The sequence below is a fragment of the Protopterus annectens genome, chromosome 7.part0, assembly GCF_019279795.1.
Source record: "Protopterus annectens isolate FY-2018-M chromosome 7.part0, PAN1.0, whole genome shotgun sequence".
NCBI lineage: Eukaryota > Metazoa > Chordata > Ceratodontiformes > Protopteridae > Protopterus > Protopterus annectens.
This window is the reverse complement of record NC_056739.1, coordinates 1,562,097,041-1,562,120,935: the sequence shown is the minus strand read 5'-3', so window position 1 is coordinate 1,562,120,935 and position 23,895 is coordinate 1,562,097,041. Positions and strand designations below refer to the sequence as shown.

Below are 23,895 nucleotides of genomic sequence, written 5' to 3'. Positions count from 1 at the left end.
AAAGAATTAGGTGCAAAAACTACCATTTACATTTATGAAAAAAAGATATCCCCATTAGTAGCAAACTGTTAAGATAACACACCAGATTCAGTCACCATTTTGGCTGCAGCTGTTGTCTTCCATAGTGAGATGAGGATCTCTGTTTCTTATTATGCAAACAACACCTTTAGGTGCGATAATTATTATTTCTAAATGACTCAATTTGCATGATGAGCAAACCTAATAAATATTATGAAATGTTCTACATAATGCCTTACACAACCCCTGATCACCTGTGGGTGAAACTACACACCCAAGGTATGCATAACAGATTAGAAATGAGAGAATTATCATCCTGCTATCTGAAACTAGAGTCATTGAAGAGCAGGCATTCTCATCAGTAAACAGAAGGATGGAGGACTGTCATGCCTCACACCTTGCAATGCCACTGCAACCATAATAATACAGTACTTATACTGTATTATTTTGACAGCCATTGTGCAAATCAGGTGCAGAACAGTGTCCCTCGTATAGAGGCTGAAACATGGGAGAAGTCATTTGGGTGACAATTCCCTGCCATTTTTTCACAGATCATTGAAGATGAGATTATGGCTGGAGAAGGTGATTGTAGTACCCCTTTCGGAACACAGAGATGGTGTGAGGAGGAGTCCAGGATTTTTCTAGATATTCTCTATAAGCATTAGAGCCAGAGGCTCCAGCAGGAGGATTATACCAGGTCACAGAAAGACTAATGCCTGGGGTAGTTTGTCCAGAGTTGGTTCCCCTGCTACAGGCATTCCGCACATGGCAGTGCTGTTACTACTACAGTGACTTGAGCTGATGCAAGCCTGACTACCTTAGCCTATGGGAGGCTGAAGTTAGGCATGATTACAACCTCCATAATGTCTGGCATTAAGGACTGACTGCACTAATCCATGAATTATACTGTGGAGACATTGTGGACATTCTGAAAACATGAACAGGCATGGGTTAACACTGTGCATGTGCTTGTTTTACTGTGGCTGTATGTGAGAGTGTCTGGGAAAGGGGCTTTTCCTAACACAATACGGTCTCCATTATTAACTACTACATGAAAGTGCTGGTTTGCACGCTCTGTAGTTAACAACGATTCAGAGACATGCAAATTAGTTAATAATGAGGTCTTTCCTCATTGTGTTTAAAGTGTCTCTGAATCAGAAATCTCTACATCACAGAACAGGACCTTTTTACCACATTCCTTAAAGCAAGAGTTAGTGTACCTTATGAATCCACAAGCTAGTTTCAGACAAATATACTACACATGAGCAGTTGTTTTTTTTAAAATAAATTAAACAACCCAAAGTACAAGGCAGTTCAAGTACATATAAACTAGAATAAATAAGTTACATGCAAAGTACTGCCCTCACTTAAAAAGAACAATTTTCATGTAGTCTTTTCTTAAAGATTCTGGAGTGACGGCTATCTATTAATTAGAGTTGTACAATCATGTATGGGAGAGTCAAGCAGACACTATAAATAAGCTACTCTTGAGGGGTTTTCAATTATATGACTACACTATTTCTCTTGAAAACTGGATGCTCTTTTGTCTTTTTTTTTTCTTTTTAGTCTGACCTGTGCATGTTCACTATCAGAAACATCTTCTGCTGTTAATCCCTGCTCACTCCCCATGACATGGCAAGAGCACAGCTGTGGTAAGGACACCATCGAGGCAAGAAGTGGAGGAGTCTTGTCCTGAGCCCTGTCACTGCACATGGTGTGAAAATGCAATAGGCCTTTGCTTTGGCATGTCACACTCTCCGTGTGCAAAACAACCCACAATAAGGTCTACATGCTATTTTAGAACCATTGTAAGGCCTAATCCATTGTAAACAAGTGCCTACACACTACCCCTTGTCTACATTGGAGAACAGGAGAGGATTATGTACCCCAGACAAGCAGCCTCAACCCTCCTCTCAGAGACAGAGTTATAATTAGGCATTGCCTTGTCATTCCTCTCTGTCCCTTTGTCAGTTCCTTCAGCGTTGGACCACTATTTTGATTTGGGGGTGTCTGAGTTATAGTTGGGGCTTTATCCCCTCAGCAGTACAGCATTTGAAAACTGCCATTTTCTGTTATTCCACAAATGACAAACTGAATGACTGTTTTGTTGCCTTTCATAGAAAAAAAATACCACAAATGCAAGAAGATATTAACAAGTCTGTTTCAACAGTTAGTTATTGCATTTTGATTTGTATTTTTTTATGTTGCAAAGCACTGTGTGGCAAGCTGGCTGTATGATTCAAATGATCCCTTGTGTCTCTCTTTAAAATCTGAGAATATTTTGACTGCTTTTTGTATGCTATTAATGAAAATTTTGCAAATGACCAAAAAGTACTGATTGTTCCTAAGAGGCATTCTGAAACAGGGATGAATATCATATCTCTGGTGTGCATATTACCTCAATAATACAGTCTACTAAATGATGGCAATAACAACATACTAGACTTACCAACACATCCAGTCCCATCTGAGTTGGCAACATATCCTCTGTTGCATGTTATTAAATTCCTCTGGCATGTGTAAGAGCCCGCTGTGTTGATGCAGTTGAAGCCAGGCTTGCAAGGGTCAGTGAGGGCTGTGCATTCATTAATGTCTGTCAATGAAAGATTGAAGGAGAACAGCAGTTAATATTTTACCTGAATGAGTGCCTTTTAATGGGTCACACTAAGCAAATATTGCAATAACTACAAAATATTCAACCATACATTATCAGTCCATAATTACTAAGTATACTTCTTATTCTCAAACAGCAGGACATCAGGAGTTGTACTTGCCACAGCTACCTTACAAATCTTATTCTTAGTACATATGATCTACTGTTTATATCCGCACCTATTTCTTATACTATGGGTTGAATTAGTATGTCAGCTAGAAATAAGTAAAACAAGTTTATCACCACTGGCATATTAACCCATTGCAGAATGCACTTTTACACACTCACACATGGCATACACACCTATGGGTGCTGATTTGGGGAATGCCAGTTCATGTACTGCATGTCTTTAAGAGGTAGGAGAAGCCACAACACCATAGAAAACTCATGTGGACAACAGGAGGACAGGCAAGCTACACACAGAAGAAACTGCAGCTGAGAAAAGTTTCTTGCTGTGAGAAAGCACTTTGATTTGCTTTGCTACCCCACCCACTAATTCATTTAACCTTATAATGTCAGAAAGATCACAAATCATATAATAAGGTCTACTTCTGTAAAGATCATATCTTCTTAACTTTACACTATTACTCCAAACATCGGTTCACCTTTATTAAAGAGCATGAGGCAGGAGATACTTGTGTGGAGATCTTACCTACACCTACAGAAATCTCTCATTCAACAATATCTGATTAAGAAGTCTTTTTATATACTTCTTTTATCTTTTGGAAAACATATAAAAGGTTACAATCAGGTCTCCAATCATAACCATGTTATTATATGTTTGAGACACGGACACCATGAAATTCACCTTGTGAGCGAAGCTCAGTAGGTGAATCTTGGCATCCATATCAAGAGCACATAATAACAAGTTCTGACCAGTGAGACCCAATCATACCTCTATGTAGTGCATGGAGTTTGGTCTATCTCATGTACTACCTGTTAGAAGAAAAAAAAGCCAAACTGGTTTACTGGCTTTAAAAGCCAGTACAACACTTAGCAAGTGTTGTCACAGATCAGCAAGTGAGGAAAAAAAAGGAAAGTTTTTAAATACCGTCCTAATTTAAATAAGTTATTTACAGACTGACATCTGTAAACCTACATGGACATAGGAGGAAAGGTATACAGGGACCATTGAGGACAAAGGAACATCCCTTCCCTTCTACTTGACTATAACAGCGCTTAGGGTATGTGTAACGTGTTAGACATCTTTGAAAGTGCTGTTACAGTTGTCTCATGCTACAGAAGCACATAAAAGGTTTATCTTTTTTCAATTCTGGAACGTAATCACAGCACTCCATGCACTACAATTAAGTGAAGCTTTAGCTGGCTTTCAGAACTAATTATTTTGTGTGCTGTAAGAACATACGATGTCCACACAACAGTACTGCCTGGATGATTTTGCTGTATAGCTTATGGCACTGTGAAGACAATGAAGGTTTGCAGAGTGAAACAGACGATGAAGAACAAATAGGAGATTAAGAACTCCTTTTTCTCTAGAGAAAGTTAAAGCCAAGACAAAGCAAAATGGAGAAGAATAGGAAAAGAAAGTGGAAGAGAGTGAAATGAAACGTGTGTGGGTGACTTAATCAGGGAACATCTGCATAGCTCGGTGTTGTGTTGAAATAATGCCTGATTTGGTCAACTACTGAATTTATGGTGGCAGCCGATAACATCTTTTGAGGGGTGGATGACATCTTTGAGGGGTAGATGACACCCTTTGAGGGGTTTGTGTACTTGCTGGGAAGGACTACAGACCTTAGTAAGAAAGGTATGTAAGATCAGAGAAACTTCAAAGTTTGTAAGTATACGCCCTGAAAAAATTCAGGCTGAGTTGCCTTAGGTCAGAGGATTCATACAGAAAAGCAAGCAATCTAGTATACTTAGGTAATTGAAAAAGACGCTAAATGTACATATTCAGCCTGATATAATCTTAGATTCATGGCTGTCAGTGTCATGTAGATACACATTGGGGACTGGATTTAATAAAGAAAGTGGTGTGCAGGGAGAAACTGTTAGAAGATATGTCATGTTAAGGATTCAAGTAAAAGGAGTGAGATGGTGATTTTTAACCACTGATTTGGCTTCAGCCAACTTCAATTTCCTACACAGTTTGGACACAATTATTTTTAATGTGTTTATTTCTCTCATCAATATGGCATTACATCTTTTGGATAAACATGGGATGCCTGGATGCAATAACTTAATGAATATAAATGAACAGCTTCTTAGAGTTTATACATTTTCAGCTGCCCAAAGTGGTATGCTTTTTATAGAATTATGAGATTCTGTGAGACAAATCATATTCACAACCAGAGCGAATGAATGGCAACGCAACAAAGACGCCAATGCACTTTTCTTGCCAAAATAAAAGCATACTCTTGTACAGTTTCTGTTGTTTCTGATATTTCATATCACATTAAACTGTTTCAGATACAAAATAATTGTTTTATGCAACTGTTCAAAAAACATACAAAATATTTTTTTTGTCCAAAAATCTCAGGACAGCTGTCATTTTTTATTTTTGCCCTACAAGAAACTTCTGCCCTAATCAAGACAGTCTTGCATTACGAGGATTTGGAGCTCGACTTTGTAATGATATACACACCTACATGGCTACTGCCACCCTGTGAATGAAAACATTCCACATTAACAAAATAAAATGCAGCCGTAAAGAGATGCTGGTATTATAAAATATTTGATGGGCCCCAAGAGGTCAAAGGGATAATTACCCAAGGAATACTTCTAAACTGTCCAGAATTTTGCAGAATGTCCAGATTTTTGTCTTACTCATAATATTTCTGATTTTTTGGCAAATCAGTGCTGTTTGATCACTTAATAATGACAGACATTTGAATTTCAGACTTTTTATTCTTCAGAAAATACATAATAATGCAAAACATTTTATTCTAGCAACTCTCTAAGTTTCTAGGATTTGAAATCTGTCCCTGATTTTGCATCTTTGTCACCCATTATTTTTGGCTTGTCGATAATTCTTGCACTAAGAAGCTGAGAGGTATGAGATGTCATCTGTGGTCATAGATTTAGAAAGAGGTGGCAAGTATCCAGTACTTTTCTTTCCTTAAAAAAAAATCAAGATTTTGAATGCATGCATTTTAATTACATAGTGCTCTTAAAAAGTTTAACATATTCATTTAATTTTATATGAAATCAGCATCCCTTACATATGTACAATAAGAAAGACTTGGAATTACCCGGAAGAATGACTTTACATTTGACACAGGAGCTTCGGTCCAGTGATGTGACTTGTTTAGTACTGCATAACATGAAAGGAGAGATCATAGGAATCAATCCCTTCAAATTAGATAATGTAACTTAATGCGGCTTACACACTAAACTATAGCAGCAATCATTAGTAATACAGTGAAGTGTTACAGAAGTGCTTATACTAAACAAAACACCAAAACACATACAAAAGATATCCTAGCACAAATATATCATCCTATCTTAGTCACAGAAGTGAACTATGAGACTCTGAGTCTTTCTGAGTTGCCATGAATACACATACACCATAAACATACAAACACACATGTGCCAAACATATAATTTTCATTTATTCTTTTCCGTGTGTGCGTGCGTGTGTGTGTGTGTGTGTGTGTGTGTGTGTGTGTGTGTGTGTGTGTGTGTGTGTGTGTGTCTATAGAGGATTATGAGTAGGCTGCCTAACATATCTGGCGTATGCGTTTGAGACATGGATGCGAAGAAATACACCTCAAGACAGAAGCTCAAGAAGTGCATATATCCCATGGAGCTACTCTACAGGAGGTTTAAAGTATTACACAATGAAGCTTATAGCTTGGCTGAGTCTTTGTTACAGTTTTTACTAGAAGGTTTATCTATGTAAGCTTTTTACTGTTTGGTGTGGATGCCATCAGTTGATTTTAAATGTACTTTGCTTTCAGTTTAACTCTTTTTTTCTTATCTTTTCTGTTAACTTTCCCAACAAATGTGCCAAACATATAATTTTCATTTATTCTTTTCCCAACATTACAAACTAGTAAAAGGAAAGCAAAGAAACTTAGAAGAAAAGCCGAAAGAAGAAAAAGTATAATACATAACTTAATCCAGGCTATTAAAATGTTTATATTCAATTAGAATTACATTTGTGCTGCTCTCCGTTTATTTATTTAGCAATTCTGTTTTAAATCGCCTGCAATCACTCTCATCTTATCTGTAATCAAAGACAACAGCACATCTGATAACATAATGATGTATAGAACAGAGCAAAGCAAAAGGGCACAATATGTAAACTAGCAAGTAATCAGCACTTATCAAAAAATGGCTCAGCACAAACAGCAACAACCATTGTAGTTTGAACTGTTCTTAAAACTGGTTCTGTATTTTTTTTTTCTATTACTAAATAGAAAATCAAGCATGGAATATGAAAAGACATCATCTCAAAAATGTACAGTGGCTGAAATAAGACATGCACTGTTTTGGATATGAAATGTTGCCAAGCATTAATACATCTTGTCATGGTTGCTTTGCCAAGAGACTCCACAGTAATACGATTCTTCAAGTGTTGCATACAGTTGTTATCTCGATGAATATATTAATCAAGGAAACAGAAAAAAATAGCAGAATTCCTTTAGCATTAGAAATATAAAAAAATATTTTAATTGGGGAAAATATATTCTTTTGAGATGCTAATGTTCAAATATGTGATACATACATGGTTTTACTTCTTGGCAATGACGTAGTAAACTGGCAAATGAGTGAAAAAAAAACAGAGAAGAAGTCTTAGTTTCCTACCTGGTATGTACAGAACTGCATCCCTATTTAAATTACAAGTCCTATTCAGCTTTGCAAATTTACCAAAATAAAATAACTTCATCTCCTGTCTGAGTTAAGGAAATACAATTTCTTATATAAGTCATAAGCACTTTTAATGTCAACCCTTACTCAGATCGTCCTGGTTTGGTGAGCCACATGGAAAAAATAGACTTCCCAATGAAAACAGGCTCTTATTTTATTAACAAAGATTATCACACCTACAGATAACTGTATCAAGGCAGTCTGCTGTATGGGGTAACATAGCCAGTTTGTATTGCCCTTGCCCTACACTCAAACTCATATCAGCCTCACCCTTAACTTCATGCTGTCCATGACCTCAGCCACATGCCAACCTCGCCCACCAGGTAAGTCCGCATACACAAGGAATGGCCACTTACTTACTGTGATAGAATACATTCTGACAAACTTATATACAGCTCTTGAGTTCTACAGCATTGCTACATTCAAATAACACTGAAAAGACCATTTTTACTTTACAAAACAACACTTAACAAACAAGCTAGAATTTGCAAACGTAATACCAGATGCCAACAACTTGGCACTGGGAAATTCTTATAAATATGGTTACCAAAACTACCTCTATATTTCTTTCAATAAGAAATAAGTACATTGAGTAACCACATCAGTGTTAAAGTTCACGATAACTGAAAGTATGTCAAAAGCTCATAAAAGGAAAGGAAATTCCTCTAAACACTGGCATTTATTTCACTATTCTGGATCATGACTGACATGATGTACCAAACATTTAAAACAATCTGCTGAAAAGTACCACACTTATTTAAAGTCATTGCAGCACAGCATAAAAAAACCTAAAGAACCATATTTTAAGTGAGTAAATCATTTCAAGTCACATATATCTATCATAAGTACACTCCTTGCTGAACACTTGTTACAGTATAACCCATAAAAAATACCCAGTATTTAATACACTCTTGCAAGTAAATTCAGCCTCCTAAATTCTAAGTTCAGGCAATTCCAAAGGAATGCTAATAGGTACATATGTTTGAATGTGTTGAATGTGTATACTAGGCTGAAGACCACTACAGCCTTTATTTATTATTTGTTAACTGGGAAAGTCTGACTTGGGACAAAGCCAATTTTCAGCAGCGGCCCAGGGAGAAATGCTCCAGACGCATGTCTTTGTAATGTGGAAGGAAACCGGAGTACCCGGAGGAAACCCACACGAATGCAGGGAGGACAGGTAGACTCGACACAGAAGGCACTCCAGCCGAGAATCAAACCGCAGAACCTCTTGCTGTGAGGTGACAATGCTACTGCTGCACCACTGCGCCATCCATACAATAATTTATAAGCCTATCCATGCAACCCAAATATGCCTCAAACATTATATATTTTAGACGTTTATATAGGGGTGATTGTTGGTTACAACATGATTTACTGACTGCTTCTGTTCATCAGAAACATGGGTGCTAGACCGGGGGTGAATTTTCAATTTCACATCCAATGGTCCAAGTTACACTTAAATAGGATTAGGGAGGGACTTTGTTTCACATGGATGATGAACCTGTTCCAGAGAAAGAGAATTCTCTGGGATACATGCCTTTCTCTCCAACATGTCCTACTTATGTTGCAAGCAAAGTTTAGGTCTTTAGACCTAGTAGTTCTGATGTTGTTTGTTTTGCAGATGTGCAAAAGGTTCAGCAGTATGCAGTCATAAATCACCTCTCAGTAGTATATAGGAGACCAAGTATACTGATAGGGCTTTGAGGCGATCCACATCGGACATTGTGTTTATACCTTGTATTCTTTTTGTAAGGAACTTTTGTGGAAGATCTATTTGCTGCATGTGTCTGGTCAGGAACATGCCAAAGGCGGTATTATACTCAATGAGGGGTCTGCTATTTTTGCTGCCACAGAGGTACAAGCTATATCTTACAACATGTTAACTCAAAGCATTGGCAGTTGACCTGGAGATATTATTGAGTGATATGTCAAAAAACAGAAGTTCATTAGTTACACTTCTTTTTTTTTTTTTGTATTAATTTTTAATACACATTTCAAAGGCATAATATTCCATATGTAACTATGTTAACACCTTCAGACGAGATGTTAAACTGAGCTCTAATTAGCTTGAGTTGATGGTAAAAGATCCCAACGCACTTACTGAAAAAGCATAAAAGTTCCCCAGTACCCTAGCCATATATCTGCTAGTAGTACAAATACCACCTTGGGTCTCCCTTGAAAAGAGGATACTAACCTAATGGGATTAACCCAGCCAACCAAAAAAAAAATAAAAAGTAGTAATAATACAGGTGTAATGCCACTGCAAAATATCACAGGGGTTTGAAAAAACACTTACAAAGCCAAGTAAGTAATCAAAATATTCAGTAAAATGCCATACGCCCACTAACCATATTACTTAAAATCTAAATTGCTTTTAAGTTACTTCCAAAAGACAAAAACATGTTCGAACATTATTTTCTTAATCTGATTATTATCAACAATTGACACAAATGACAAATAGAAAAGGAAATATTTTCAAAGACACAAAAGAAATCCAAACACGGAAATCTGAAACCAATTTTGACAGTGTTTGCCTTCCGGAATTTAATATGCTTAGAAAGATGTTTTTAGAAAGTAATTACCCCATTTCTCTGATTGAAGGGGTGACAGAACAAATTTGGAGCAAGCATAATGGTGTTTATGCTCCCATTATTAAAAACGGATTCAGTAAAAATGCAGGTGCACAGGTGGACAATTCAGAAGTTGTAGACCTCAACACAAATATGGTCCTACAGTATTCACTAGATTCTAGGGACATACAGAGAATTGTCACCAAAAACTGGTTTATTATCAACAGTGATGAAGGCTTGAAACAATTTAAACATGTCAATCCTACGTTTATTTTCAAGAGGAGTAGTAATATTTTAGAGAATAAGCATACCCATGGTAAGGAAAATGTTCCTAAAAATGGAAGGTGCTGGCATTGTAATCAATGGTGCTATGGTGAATGCAGCTATTAAGGCAGGTTATTTAATGAAGTAAAAAAAATTGCTTGAGGTGGTACGTTTATTTGTCAATCAGAAAGAATCATTTATTTTGCAGTATGCACAAAGTGCACTGCATTTTATATTGGAAAGACGAATAATGCATTTAACAAACACATATATCAACATATATACATTATCCAGTGCAATGATAATAAAAGTGCCTTGGCAAGACACTCTTTAACATGTACAAGGTTTGAACATTTTAAGTTTTTTGGTGTAGAACAAATTAACACATCAGCTTATTCTGGGGACTGGAAAAACAAGTTGTTAAACAGAGAAATGCACTGGCAGTTAAGCTTCAATGCAACAGCGTTCCCCGGTTTGAATGAAATGATTTCAATTGTTATTGCATTAAAGGACAGGGCACACAAAGTGAATTTAACTGTTTTATATCTTGCACAGCATTTTATAACTATATATAGTTTGTTAGTTAATGTGGTTTGAAATATGTTTTAATACACATATTTTTATATATTTAATATTTATTTAATATTTACTTATCTATTTCAATATTTTCTTTATATTCTGGAATAGGGAATTGTGATTGGTTGAGATGTGGGGGTGTGTTACTTAAAGGCCCATTTTGGCTTGAGGGTATGGTTCTGATGATGTCATGTTTACTGATAAAAGCGGTAAGCCATATGTTTTTGATTTGAAAGTAAAGCGTGTTTTTTAAGCTGTTTTATACATTCAATAAATATGTTTTTTGGAATATTGGGTTCTGGTCCTCTGGAGCTTTCAGTTGTTCCATACTTTTATCAATAAAAAATAGTTTGTTCCAGCAGGGCAATAACAAAATACACACAAGCATTGTACTTAAAATATGAACAAAGGAAATCCAGTACAGCACTCTGAATCAGAATGGATTTCAAGAGGAAAGGGCTAAAAAATTAAATAGTTCTTTCCATGCTAACATTTTTTTTCTAGTTAATGACTGAGCATACCCACGCTTGGAAAAATACCTGTTACAATAACACTAGGCTGTGCAATGCAACACAGAGTATTTTTCCAAAGCAAGGCATCTTTATCTAATTTTCAAACTCTGCTACTTACAAATGACTACCTGCCTTCCCAAATGCATTGTTCTGTTAAACAGTAGGGACCCAATCCACTACACTTCTACAACACAATGCCAAATACAAAATAAATCATTATTAACTGATAGTCCCATTACTGTACCATAAACACAGACAAACAAACAGTCCATCTGCTTACATAACAAAATGGTTTTGCAAACTTTGTAGGCCTAGACCCTCCTCCTCTTTAACATTTTCATCAACACTCTCTATTCTTCCACACAACAGGCCTCCCTAATACAGTACACAGATGATTCCACTCTCATTTACACATCTGACAACACGGTACACCTCCAAAAAATTACTCAGGAAGCTTTAGCAGCCACTGAAACATGTCTTTGTAACTCCCAACTCATGCTCAGCCTAAAAAAGAGCACACTACTACTTTTTTTCCCTAAATCCCTCTCTCATAAAAAAATAAATAAATAAATTTAAAGTCCTCCCTCTTGATAATACAACCATTGAAGTCACTTCTCATAGCAAATGATCAGGGGTGACAGTGGATGATAATCTTACATTCGACATGCATATACAAAGTCGCATAAGAAAAATTCATCAAAAACTTGGGATGCTTCACAGAGCCACAAACTTTCTCATCAGTGCAATTAAAATAAAACTTGCCACTACTTATCTCCTTCCCAGTCTTCTTTATGGTGCCCCATCCTTACTAATTAACCTCCAGGCTTCACAAAAATTGAAACATGAACAATGCTATAACAAAGTTACTAAATTTTCAGCACATACCCCTTTCAGAACCCACCACCATATAGCACTGTAAAGCCTAAATTGGCTAGAACTGCCACATCAACTAACATATACACAACTTCTTAACACATATAAAATTATCCAGCATCCATCTGCCTGTCCAGCACTAAAAAAACATTCAACACAACTATGTTCCCAGTCATTCATTGCAATCCACTGACTAAAAACTCCTGTCTGATTATAAACCTAGCAAATCTGCTGGGCATTGTCTATACTCGTACAAGGTTGCTAAGGCGGGGAACTACTTACCTGTATCCATCAGGTCTATACCCACCTCCCATCTTTCAGAACCACTCTGAAAGACTTAGCTAAAATCTGACTCTGTTCTTGCTCAAAACCAGGATAAACTATATCCCTAAATATGAACAAGTACCTTTTGATTCCGTATATCTCCTTAGTGTCCCTTCTTCACTTACTTCCTTAATGCTATCAAATTCTTTTCCCTGGCTTTCTCACTAAATATAGCATAAGCCTGTCTTTCGCTCACATCATATTGCAATTCCCATTTGTATTACACTAACCTCTCTACAAAATGTCTAAAATTTCTCTAAATATTAAATGATTGTTATATACCTTGTATAGATTCTTAACCAATGTTTTTATATTATGTCCAGTGTGTTATGATTATTTAAACTGCTGTTTTTGTTTTATTTTTGAAGATTGTGAAATTATTGTTCTTTAAAATGTTTTGTAATAATATGGAGCTTTTCTCCCCAGGCCTTTGCTGAAAATGGGCTCCTAACCAGTCAGACTTTCCCGGTAATCAAATGTCAAAAAACAAATACACTGGGGAGTTTCAGTCCTGTTATAGAACCAGAGACTCTACAGAACAGCTAGTCTTGAAGGCATTGTGCTTTTTTCACTAAGTAGTTTTCAACCTTCTTGTGGTGGGGGAATCCTACAGAAGCCATCAGTACTATTCAAGGAGGCCTGCTTATTCCATCTGCCATGACCACTGTAAACTACATAACAAGTAGAAAGACCCTATGGAAACATCACAAGTGCATTTATGTAATAATAATGTATCATGATTCTCCATACTTGCAGTTTTATTAAACAGATCAAAAACAGTTTAGAACTTGATTTTAATTCGCCAGCAGAATGAATTGGTGTTATGAAATCACTGTATTCATTCTGAAATTAATGTGAAACTTGTGACTGATGGCACTAGCATAGCTGCTGAATCTACTGACAAACTGTGGACAACCATATAAATTCTTCTCCAATGGTAAGAGAGCTTTGTGGGGGAATCACAGTCAAATGGTACAGGAATACTAGGGCTGTCTGAAAATCATTGGTGCAACTAGTTTGTGACTTTTTAATACTGCTGTATCATATTGCAAATGCTGCAACTTTTACAGCGCTACAGCTCACAGAGGTGAAAGAAATATGTTTTCATGCTTTTCTACATGGCATGCAAGAGTGACCCCCTGAGCACGACAGTTGTAATACTGATAAACTAGGAGGCTGGGTTTGCCTCTATGTTTATTTGGGGGACATCTCATTACTATTTGAGCACTCTCAAAAGGCATGCAATATGATATCCTCACTGGCCTGATACCTACAGCATGTGTAATCAGAACCTGCCTCCTGAGGTTAGCCTGGATAAAATACCTGCCTGGCTAGGTATGAGATGCCATTCACCCCAAAAATAAGTTTGTCGGAGGGGAGACAGTTATTGCCATCTCATCAAGATAAGAGGTTGAGTGCTGAAATGTCAAGTAGATTGAAGATTCCCATTAATTCTTGTCACCCCAGTGGAGCAGAGTTACAGGCTCATCCATTTCAAAATAGTATCAGTAGGCCAAAGGTCACTAACAGATGTAGATAAGGATGGTGAGACTGGAAGGTTGGAACTGAAGGTTAACACAGATATTGACAAATACCACATTGCAACACAGGCATATTGGTCTGTGTGAAGTACCTACCTCTTATCTTGTTGTATTTTTAGTGTAGCTTTCCACAGTGTGCCACTAAGACTGCACAGTGCTACTACAGCATGCCAGCCACAGTACTCTGCATATGTCTGGTACAGCGACGGTGGCACTGTGTAATATCCTATGTAGAAATGCTTCCCTAAATCAGGAGTAGTCACCACAGATTCCTGAAAACCAGACAGAGGTTTGAGGTATTTGGTATAATTAAAATGTGTGACACTTTTCCTCCTTAAATAAACCTGTGTAAACTTTCATACTTAACTTGAACTATATGTGCAAATTTAGGAAGAACAAAAGGAATCAAGATAGTCTAACAATGAACATATGAATTGGACATACAAGAATACAGGCTGTGTACAATTTTTTCCACTTATATTTTTAATAGCAGAAGCAATATCCCATAGCTTTTTCTGCAATATAAGTATGATCAAGCCTTAAATATTTTCATGTATAACTCACAAATTTTTCTTCCACCTCATAGTAGTGAAGTTCTAAACATGAAATTTGTAACTTACAGCCTTACAGCTAGCTTCCCAGCACAAAGGGATAAAGCACTATTACCCAGGTGACACAGGTCTGAACAGTAGCCAGCATAGTAGAGAAGCTGGCTGTGTAGGGCTGTGAGCTGATACTGCCATCTTTCCATCTTGGGTGGAGGGACAGATTCTATCCCAGTTTAATAAAGACCATCAAGGAAGGTCAAGTGTTGCAGCAAGGCAGTACCGGGAACTGGATTCAAGCACCCATCAAACGGCAGATTATGTGCTGTTGTTGAGGTTGGCACATGTGGAAGGGCATGCGCGGCCTTAGGTCAACTGATGCCCTAGGCAAAAAGGCTCCATGGCGCCCCTCCACACCACCCGGTGCCCCCCAGCCTGGTCTACTTATACCAAATAAATACTGGGAAAGCACCCCTGCTAGAGCGGTGCCCTAGGCAGCTGCCTAGTTGGCCTATGCCTAAGGCCGGCTATGGGTCTACTGCAAGTTTTATGGGAGTCCTGATATTGCAGGCTGTTGCTCTAGGGTAATTAGAGTTAGAATCCATAAAAACCAAAAGGCTAACAGAGTATGACAGAGATGTTACAGCTGTATGGTTTACTCCACAGCCCAGAGACACATTATTATTATTATTATTATTTACATTTGATTACTGTGTAGGGTCCGACTGGGCTAGTAGCCTGTTTTCAGCACTGACCCGGGGAGAAAAGATCCAAAAATAGTTACTTAAATACATATTTTGTGCAATGAGGTAAAGAGAGGGAAAAAGTAATGCTAACAGAGATTAAAAATTACATGCAGATAAACACAAAATCAGAATATCACAATATATAATGAGTAATGGTCATCAGTCCACGTTCAGAACAGCTTTTTTTTTTTTTTAATACATCATAGGAAGGTAGTAATCAGATTTGCCAAGGTAATAAGAGGCCAAAGTGTGTGAAACTTAGCCTGGAGATGTACAGGAGCATAGCCAATGTTTTGAGAAGTATATTTTTAGGACCTCTTTGAAATTATGTGTATCAGGGATGGATAGCATATGCTGCGGAAGAGAATTCCAGGATTTGGCTATTTTATACCAGTATAATGAGTCTCTGTGAATGTTATGGGCTTTGATTACTTTGACTAATAATTTATCAGCTGACCTGAGAGAAGTGAGGTTAGTGTAGGGCTGGACAAGGTCAGTTAGAGCAGGACAGGTTTATGGATGACTGTATGAGCAACTAATAGTTGATTAAGAGATAGTAAGTTAGGAAGTTCTATCCAGTTTAGCTGGTGAAGAGCAATGCAATGATGTGATCTGTGAGGCTGTTTTGAGGAAAATTTGGCTATTTTATTATAACAAGATTTAATGTTGTTAATATCTGGTTTACGGATTTTTGTGAATATTTGGGAACAGTAGAGAAGGGTGGATATGAGGTAGGTTCTAGCTGTTGTTAGTCTGGCATGATTGGTAAGGTAGGGTTTTGCCCTATATAGAGCACCAAGTTTTCTGTGGACTTTTTTGATTGTTAATGCTATATGTTTATCAAACTTTAGGCCATTGTCAAGTATAACACCGAGAAGTTTTGTTTGCTTTATTCGTTCTATTTTTGTCCCACTGTAGGAATAGATGGAGAGAGGTAATTGGTTGCTTTTTACAGTGGAATTGGTAAAGACCATGAGCTTGTTTTTTTTGGGGGGGGGGGGTTAATATGAGTTGATGGTCAGATAAGTACCTTTCAATGTTTTGGATGGCAACCCGAGTTTTTGCTTGAAGTTCTTTGATAGTGAGGGTACAGCAGATGAGGGAGGCATCATTAGAATATTGAATGATTGAGAGCCAAGGAAGGGGCATTGTGGGACACCAACAGTGATGGGTAGCAGGGGGAGAGTTTATTATCCCATATGGTGGCTTGTTGTCAATTAGAGAGATAACTACGAAACCAACTTAGATATTTGGGGCTGAAATTGTAAGAAGCAAGTTTATTGAGACGTATTTGATGTGATACTGTGTCAAAGGCTTTTGACATATCAAGGAAGGTAGCTCAGATGAATTGGCTTTTATTTTTGAGGTGATTATGGTATTAGTAAAGCTTATAAGAGCTGTGCTAGTACTATGCCTGGGTCAAAAGTCATGTTGCTTATTAGATAACAGGCCATTCTTAAGGAAGTAGTTTAGGATTTGTGTATACACTTTTCAAGGATTTTGGCTAGTGGTGAGAGAACAGCGATAGGTCTATAGTTGGAAAGGTCAGTAGAGGGGCCACCTTTATGTCGGGGTATGACATGAGATATTTTCCATAGGAGAGGTACATACTGTTAAGACATAGAGTGGTTTATTAGCATAGATATAGGGTAGGAGATGGATGTAGCGGCTAGTTTTAGAAATTCACCAGGTAGTTGATCTGCAGCTAGAGTGCATGGTTTTAATTTACCCAGGAGATTTTCTTTTATATAATTAGTTTAGATTGGTTTAAAAGAGAAGAAAGTGGAATTGAGGGTGGTGAGGGTTGGGTATGGAAAGACTTGAATTTGCAGTATTGTTTAGTAATGAAATTATTGAGGTGATAATGTGGGTATTGAATTGTGTGGCTATACACCCTGTAGAACTACTGGTTGTTGGCACTGGGGTAATGGGTTTTTCCGGGATTAAGCAGGAGGTTTAAAGTTTGCCAGAATTTTTGGGGGTTCTTTTGGTTGACAGGACTGAAAGTAAGTTTATCTTTTTTTATTATTTTTTTTTTGGCTTGATTTTTCAGCTGTCGGTAGGACATAAGACTGTCTTTACTTCTTTTATTATAAAAAAATAATCCAGGCTTTATCCCTTTGTTTAAGTAGAAGTTTTGCTTCTTTTGATAACCAAGGAAGCTGTTTGGCTTTAGTGCGAATTTTCCTGATTGGGGCTAGGTTACTGAGTATTTGGAGGAAAGCATTATTAAAGTACTATACAGCAAGGTCTAACTGTAGGATTTTTGGAGGTGACCAGTCACAATATTGTAGAAGTGTGTTAAATATAAGTGGGGGAGAAATGTTTTTTTATTGCGGATGTAGTGAAATGTAATGTTACTGGTACTATGTGTATATTTTCCTGAATAGATAGGCTGGGTAGTGATTGCTTAGAGTATCTGGAAGACAACCAGCATCATGACTAATATTAGATTTGTTTGTCATAATCCAGTCAAGTACAGATTGCCTACTGGTGAGCTTGTCAATGTGTGCAGGAGGATTAATGTTTTGTCAGAAGTTATGCAAGTTTATGAAACTGGTGGGAGTTTTGAAGGAACAGGCAAGCCAATCTAGGTTAAAGTCCCCAAGATTTATAGCTTCATGGTTGAAATTGGAGGAGGTCCATTGCACAATGCTTTCAGTGTTAATGAGGTTATTAGGTGTTTCCCTTCTCTTGGTTATTTATCCATCTTTAAGTGACTCCTAGTGTGACAGTGTGACCACTTGGCTGGATCCTTACATGGAAGAGAGAAACAGACAACTACAACTAAATTGCCAGCATGGCCTTGATGAGAAAAAGATTCAGTAAATAATATAGCAATAACTCACGCCTGGGTGTGGGTAATGCTGGATTTACCCACGGTTGGCATGGTTTGGTCATGAGGGCGAAGCCTGAGTGGCCAAACAAAGCCAACCGTGAGTAACTCCAGCATTACCCACACCCAGAAGTGGGTTATTGCTATTATACAATGACATTATTTAAGAAAAAAAATAATTACTTTTCTTAAATAATGGCATTGTATAATGCCTCCTTGCTGCCCTTCCGCAGCTGTCTGGTATTCTGCGGCAGTTCTGATGTACTGCGCATGCGTATGCCTACGCAGTACATCAGAACTGTGGGCAAAAGCAACGGAGAAAGCAAGATCTCTGTTGCTTTTTACAAACTGTCTCGCTATGTTAAAGGAGTTTAACATAGCGAGACAGCTTTAAAAAAGCAATGGAGAATCTCCGTTGCTTTTTTTAAAGCTGTCTCGTTATGTTAGACTCGTTTAACATAGCGAAACAGTGAGAAAAAAAAGAGTTATAGTAATGGAAATAGTCCGGGCGACTGGACCTTTTTACATTACTATAACTCTGATTTACAACGTGCACGCTGACCAATCAGCGTGCACGTTTTTGAATATTAATGGGGGGGGGAGTCATATAATATGCACTCTATATCTCTTGAAATGTGTACTGTATGCAACATTTATTGATGCATTTATGCCATTACTATCAAGTATACACAAAAGTGAAAAAACTTGGGACAGAGTCCTTATGATTAATCATTTAATCCAACACAGGCTCTTGTGGACTTAAGAGAAACAATGGCTAACTTTAATCATATTGTGTAATATTTGTATATTTAGGATACTTTACTTAGGTTAGTTTCTCAGTCTCTGTTTAAGTAGGAAATTAAATATTTATACTTCTCAAGGGATAATCTTAACATTGACAATCAAATATGAAATGTAATGTTATCCATTTCCCTTTACTTATTTCTGACAGGAACAGAATTCATTTTCTTTTACACTTACACTACAGTTGATTGTGACGGTTAAGTGCATCAGATATATTTAGCTTGTACTGATACTGAAAATAATTAAAAAAGAAAATAAAGAAGAATGTTTCCACGAACTAAACACCATTATACACAATGCTGTTATCACAAATCAGTTATGTAACCAAGGAAGATACAGTAGAACTATATAAACTTTATCTGCCATGGACACTTGCATAGTGACATTACACTAGTCTCCTTAAAATTTCATATATAAAATAAATCAGCTTTATGTTATAGTTACATGCCGACTATCAGTTCCAGCCAGTCAAGAAAACTGAACTAAAATCCACATCACAAAGTATTTATTTGTACAGTGATTTCATAAAGCAATAACACAATGAAGGATGGAAGCAGAAGCAGTGTAAATTTACAACTAATCTACTGACTTCTTTAAGCGATTTGCTATCTGCTCTGTTCGTTGGACCACCCATCTCCAAGGATGGTTAAATATTACCAACTTAAGTAGCTGACTCTTGTCAGTACCCCTAGAGGTATTGATGGTTACATATTTTCCAAAACTAGCTGCACAAGAGTTACCTGCTCCAAGGATCTAAACCTGATCTCTGACATGAATAGATCAACCTGCAGAGACAGATATGTGTCCCAGAGATCTGCAGATTGCAGCTATCCAACTTTCAGAAAGCAGATACAGAAAGATATGCTGGCCAAAGAAGATTCACATTCCACTGGAATAGACTTCCTATTCAAATGAAGCAGAGCCCTTCCCTAACCATCTTCAAGCACAATCTGGACTAATGGATGGGAAATAGCAAATTCACTCCTGGGGTGATGCCCATGTCTCTTATGGATAGAAACAGTCTGTAAAGATTGTCAAAACTCATAGGCGCCAGAACCATAGGGCAAGGGGGAGGGAGGCACCCCCCCACACTTTTATAGCTGCAAGACCTGAAAAGACTCATGCATGCGTAGCACACTATTTAAACACAAAAGTGCACGGAAACAACTACCTGATCATATCCTGCTGGCAGATCATCCATGGTAAGGACTCCATTTATTTAATGCAGTAGCTGGTGCTCTGCTCTGTTGTTTATTTAATGCTGGTGTGAGTTATTTATTTAATGCTGGTGCTCCATTGTTTATTTAATGCCAGTGTGCGTTGTTTACTTAATGGTGCTGCTCCGTTGTTTATTAATGCTGGTTTGCATTGTTTATTTAATGCTGCTGTGCGTTGTTTACTTAATGGTGCTGCTCCATTGTTTATTAATGCTAGTGTGCATTGTTACTTGTTTATTTAATGCTGGTGTGCATTGTTTACTTAATGGTGCTGCTCCATTGTTTATTAATGCTGGTGTGCATTGTTACTTGTTTATTTAATGCTGGTGTGTACTGTTTATTTAATGCTGGTGCTTCGTTGTTTATTTAATGCTGGTGTTGCCCCATTGTTTATTTAATGCTGGTGCTGCTCCACTGTTTATTAATGCTGGTGTGCATTGTTACTTGTTTATTTAATGCTGGTGTGTACTGTTTATTTAATGCTGGTGCTTCGTTGTTTATTTAATGCTGGTGTTGCCCCATTGTTTATTTAATGCTGGTGCTGCTCCGTTGTTTATTTAATGCCTCTAACCTACCACGCATCCTTGAAAATATCTATTTGAACTGGCTTACAATGAGGTAGGATCTAATTAACTCTGGCTGTTCTTTTAATTTGCCTTGAATTAAGGTTACACTTTACCCTCCATTTTCTTTCTCACAGATACAGTTTCAGTAGAAGAAGTAATGTTCTGTTTTATTATGTCCTTAGCATTCAACCAAATGTTCCTGTGTGTGACCATTCACACAAGCCATGCCTTATGTTAATTCCATATTATGAATATATGTATATAAATAGAAGTATTGCCGTTATAGCACGTATTGCACATAACTATAACTGATACAAGCATAGCATAGCATATGTAATAAACTCAGAGTTCTGAATTTCATTACATTCTGTTTAACTGCCAACTGTCTTCTGGGCTAATGATTCCTTGGCAAAATGTTATACAAAAGTTTTTTCTTTTTCATCAACTTTCCAGCTTTTAGTTTTAGGAGAGTGTGTTTTCTATGCTAGTGTTATCCCAAGAGTAGCATCACTTACCCATATTGATATGCATATGTATACACTGATGAAAATAACAAAAGAGGACTTGTGTTGATATATCAGTGACCATGCTGACTACCCACACCACTCTTGTGATTCAGGGAGTTTAGTCCATAGCTCTGAACTGTCTAGATTTTCACAAAATATTTGGCTCATACTTTTGGTCTGTTCCTCTTAAAATTTGTGTTTTTTCTGTCAAATCATTGAGAATAGAATTCACTAAATAATGATAGCCCTTTAAAATCCAGTCTTCCTATCCTCTTTGGAAACACATGATAACACAAAACACTATTTTAGTAACTTTCTAGGATTATACAAGCAATATTTAAAATGTGTCCCTGGGTTTGGGTCTTTGTGCCCCCCAAATAAATTTTGGCTTTTTCCAGATTTCTTCTGCTGTGAAATTGAGAGATTTAGTTGCGTCAAGTGGATGGGGCAGTAGTAGTATTGTCGCCTCACAGCAAGAGGCTCTTTGGTTTGATTCTTGGCTGGGGTGTCTTCTGTGTGGCATCTATATGTCCTCCCTGTGTTTGTGTGGGTTTCTTCTGGGTGCTCCAGTTTCCTCCCATGTTACAAAGACATGCGTCTGGAGCATTTCTCCCTGGGCCTCTGTTGAAACTTGGCTTTGTTCCAAGCTGGACTTTCCTGTTAAATAAAAAAAACTTTACAAGGAGTTGAGGGCTTCAGGGGAAGAGATGTTTAGTGCTGCTTATTCCAAGTCTGTTTGCATTGTTAGTACCACAACAGGTAGTAGTCTTACTTTTGATGCAAAAGGCTGTGGGTTCTACTTCCACAGTATGCAGATGGATCGCTGATACTGTACTGTGTTGTACTTCAAAGGGAATGGATGCTGCAGTCCTGTGAATGTCCTCCTTTGGAGGAACAACCTAGGAATAACCTAGTAACTATGAACTTATCAGTTCTGCCAAACATTCCCTATTGCAATATTAGCTTATCATTTTTTAATGTAAGATAGGCAAATTACTCTTCAAGGGCAACAGCCACTTTATTTGTACATGAAACAATGAAATATAAAGTTTCCTAGCAGCAACCTCTTCATTAGTTAGAAATCCCTTTAATGTGGAATTATTTAGATGACTGTCTTCTGCAGAGATTTTGCATATTTACTGATATTGGTGGATTGTAATGACAGAAGTCTGAGTGGCCTTTTACGGTTGAACTTTTCTGAAATGGGTAGTTTTGTCATTATTGGTTCATACATTTTGTTTCATTGCTTACTAGAAGACTGTTCAAAACTACAAATTTAAAACACATTCTAACAAATGGTGCTGTATTATACAAGGAATATAATTTAATACAATCAGGAAGGTGAATCAAGGAATCCATACATGTATGCATGGCCCTAAAAATGTGTTTGAAAACAGCCCAGAGGAAAGTGTGAAAGGTTCAAAATCATGGGCAAATTTTAAGCTTTACTCTTTGTTACCAAAGCAATGGATGAAGGTAAAATAGTTCACACCACATTACCTTGACCTGGCCAAGCCTTTTGACACAATCCCCTACTCAGGTGTAGTACAAAAGATGAATAATGTAGGAGCAAACACTTACATCACCAGCTGGATTGCCAACTTGCTCACAGGATGCAGATCAAAATAGGGGAAGAGACCAGTCACCACTGGAGTCCCCCAAGGTTCAGTGCTGAGACTTTTTCTGTTTGGCACATACATCTCATAAGTAAAAGGAAATACTAAAGGGCTTTGGCCGGCTAAGTTTGAGATGACTGCAAGCTAGGAGCCATTACTGAATCCCCAAATGACTTAACCATCATGCAGGAAGGTTTGTCCCAAATAATAACTGGTGTCAAAATCATGACAATGCCCTCTGAGAACTGAACCGATTGTTTGGCATTTGGGAACTTCTGTGTATAGTGACCTAACTTTTGACCAGCATGTGCCTAGAGTCATAAGAAAGCCTTTCTATATTGCACAGCTTATAAACAAATTGATTGTGACTAGATCTAGAAATGTTCTTGTTCCCCTTTACAAAGCTCTCATTAGGTCAATCATTTTGTATAATGCACACTTTGGCATGTATCTGTCCAGCCCTATGTAACAACTGGAATACCTACAGAGATACCTTACTAAAAGGATACAAGTCCTAAACAATAGGTCTTGCATGGACCACCTCAAAGATTTATTACTATACTCAGTATCCTACAGTGTGCTTAGAGGTGACATGTCTGGCATACAAGGCATCCTCCAACCTAATACAGATGGACCTACTGAACATTAGCAAGTCAAATGGCATCGGAAATACTCAGTCCAGGTATCTAAACTGAATGATGTGGAGAGATGGATATATATCACAGAGACTACCTCTGTTCCAGAACAGACAATCTATACAAATAAAATAAAGCTCATCCGTCCATATTCAAATGCATCTTGGATCTAAGGATGGGTAATAGAAAATGTACTCCAGGATTGCCCTTCATGCCACTAATGGATACAGGCAGTTCCTAAATGCTGCCTCCCTTAC

The 23,895-nt window shown here is 37.4% G+C and overlaps 1 protein-coding gene across 3 annotated transcripts in view; it reads right to left on the bottom strand.

The window, feature by feature from the left end:
* The window catches only part of FBLN2 (fibulin 2), a 910,922-nt gene that overhangs the window by 162,403 nt on the left and 724,624 nt on the right, over window positions 1-23,895 (bottom strand). For all 3 annotated transcript variants that reach the window (XM_044078109.1, XM_044078110.1, XM_044078111.1), the window contains one exon: window positions 2,468-2,611. In XM_044078109.1, the coding sequence (XP_043934044.1) occupies window positions 2,468-2,611 (144 nt within the window). The remainder of the gene's footprint in view (window positions 1-2,467; window positions 2,612-23,895) is intronic.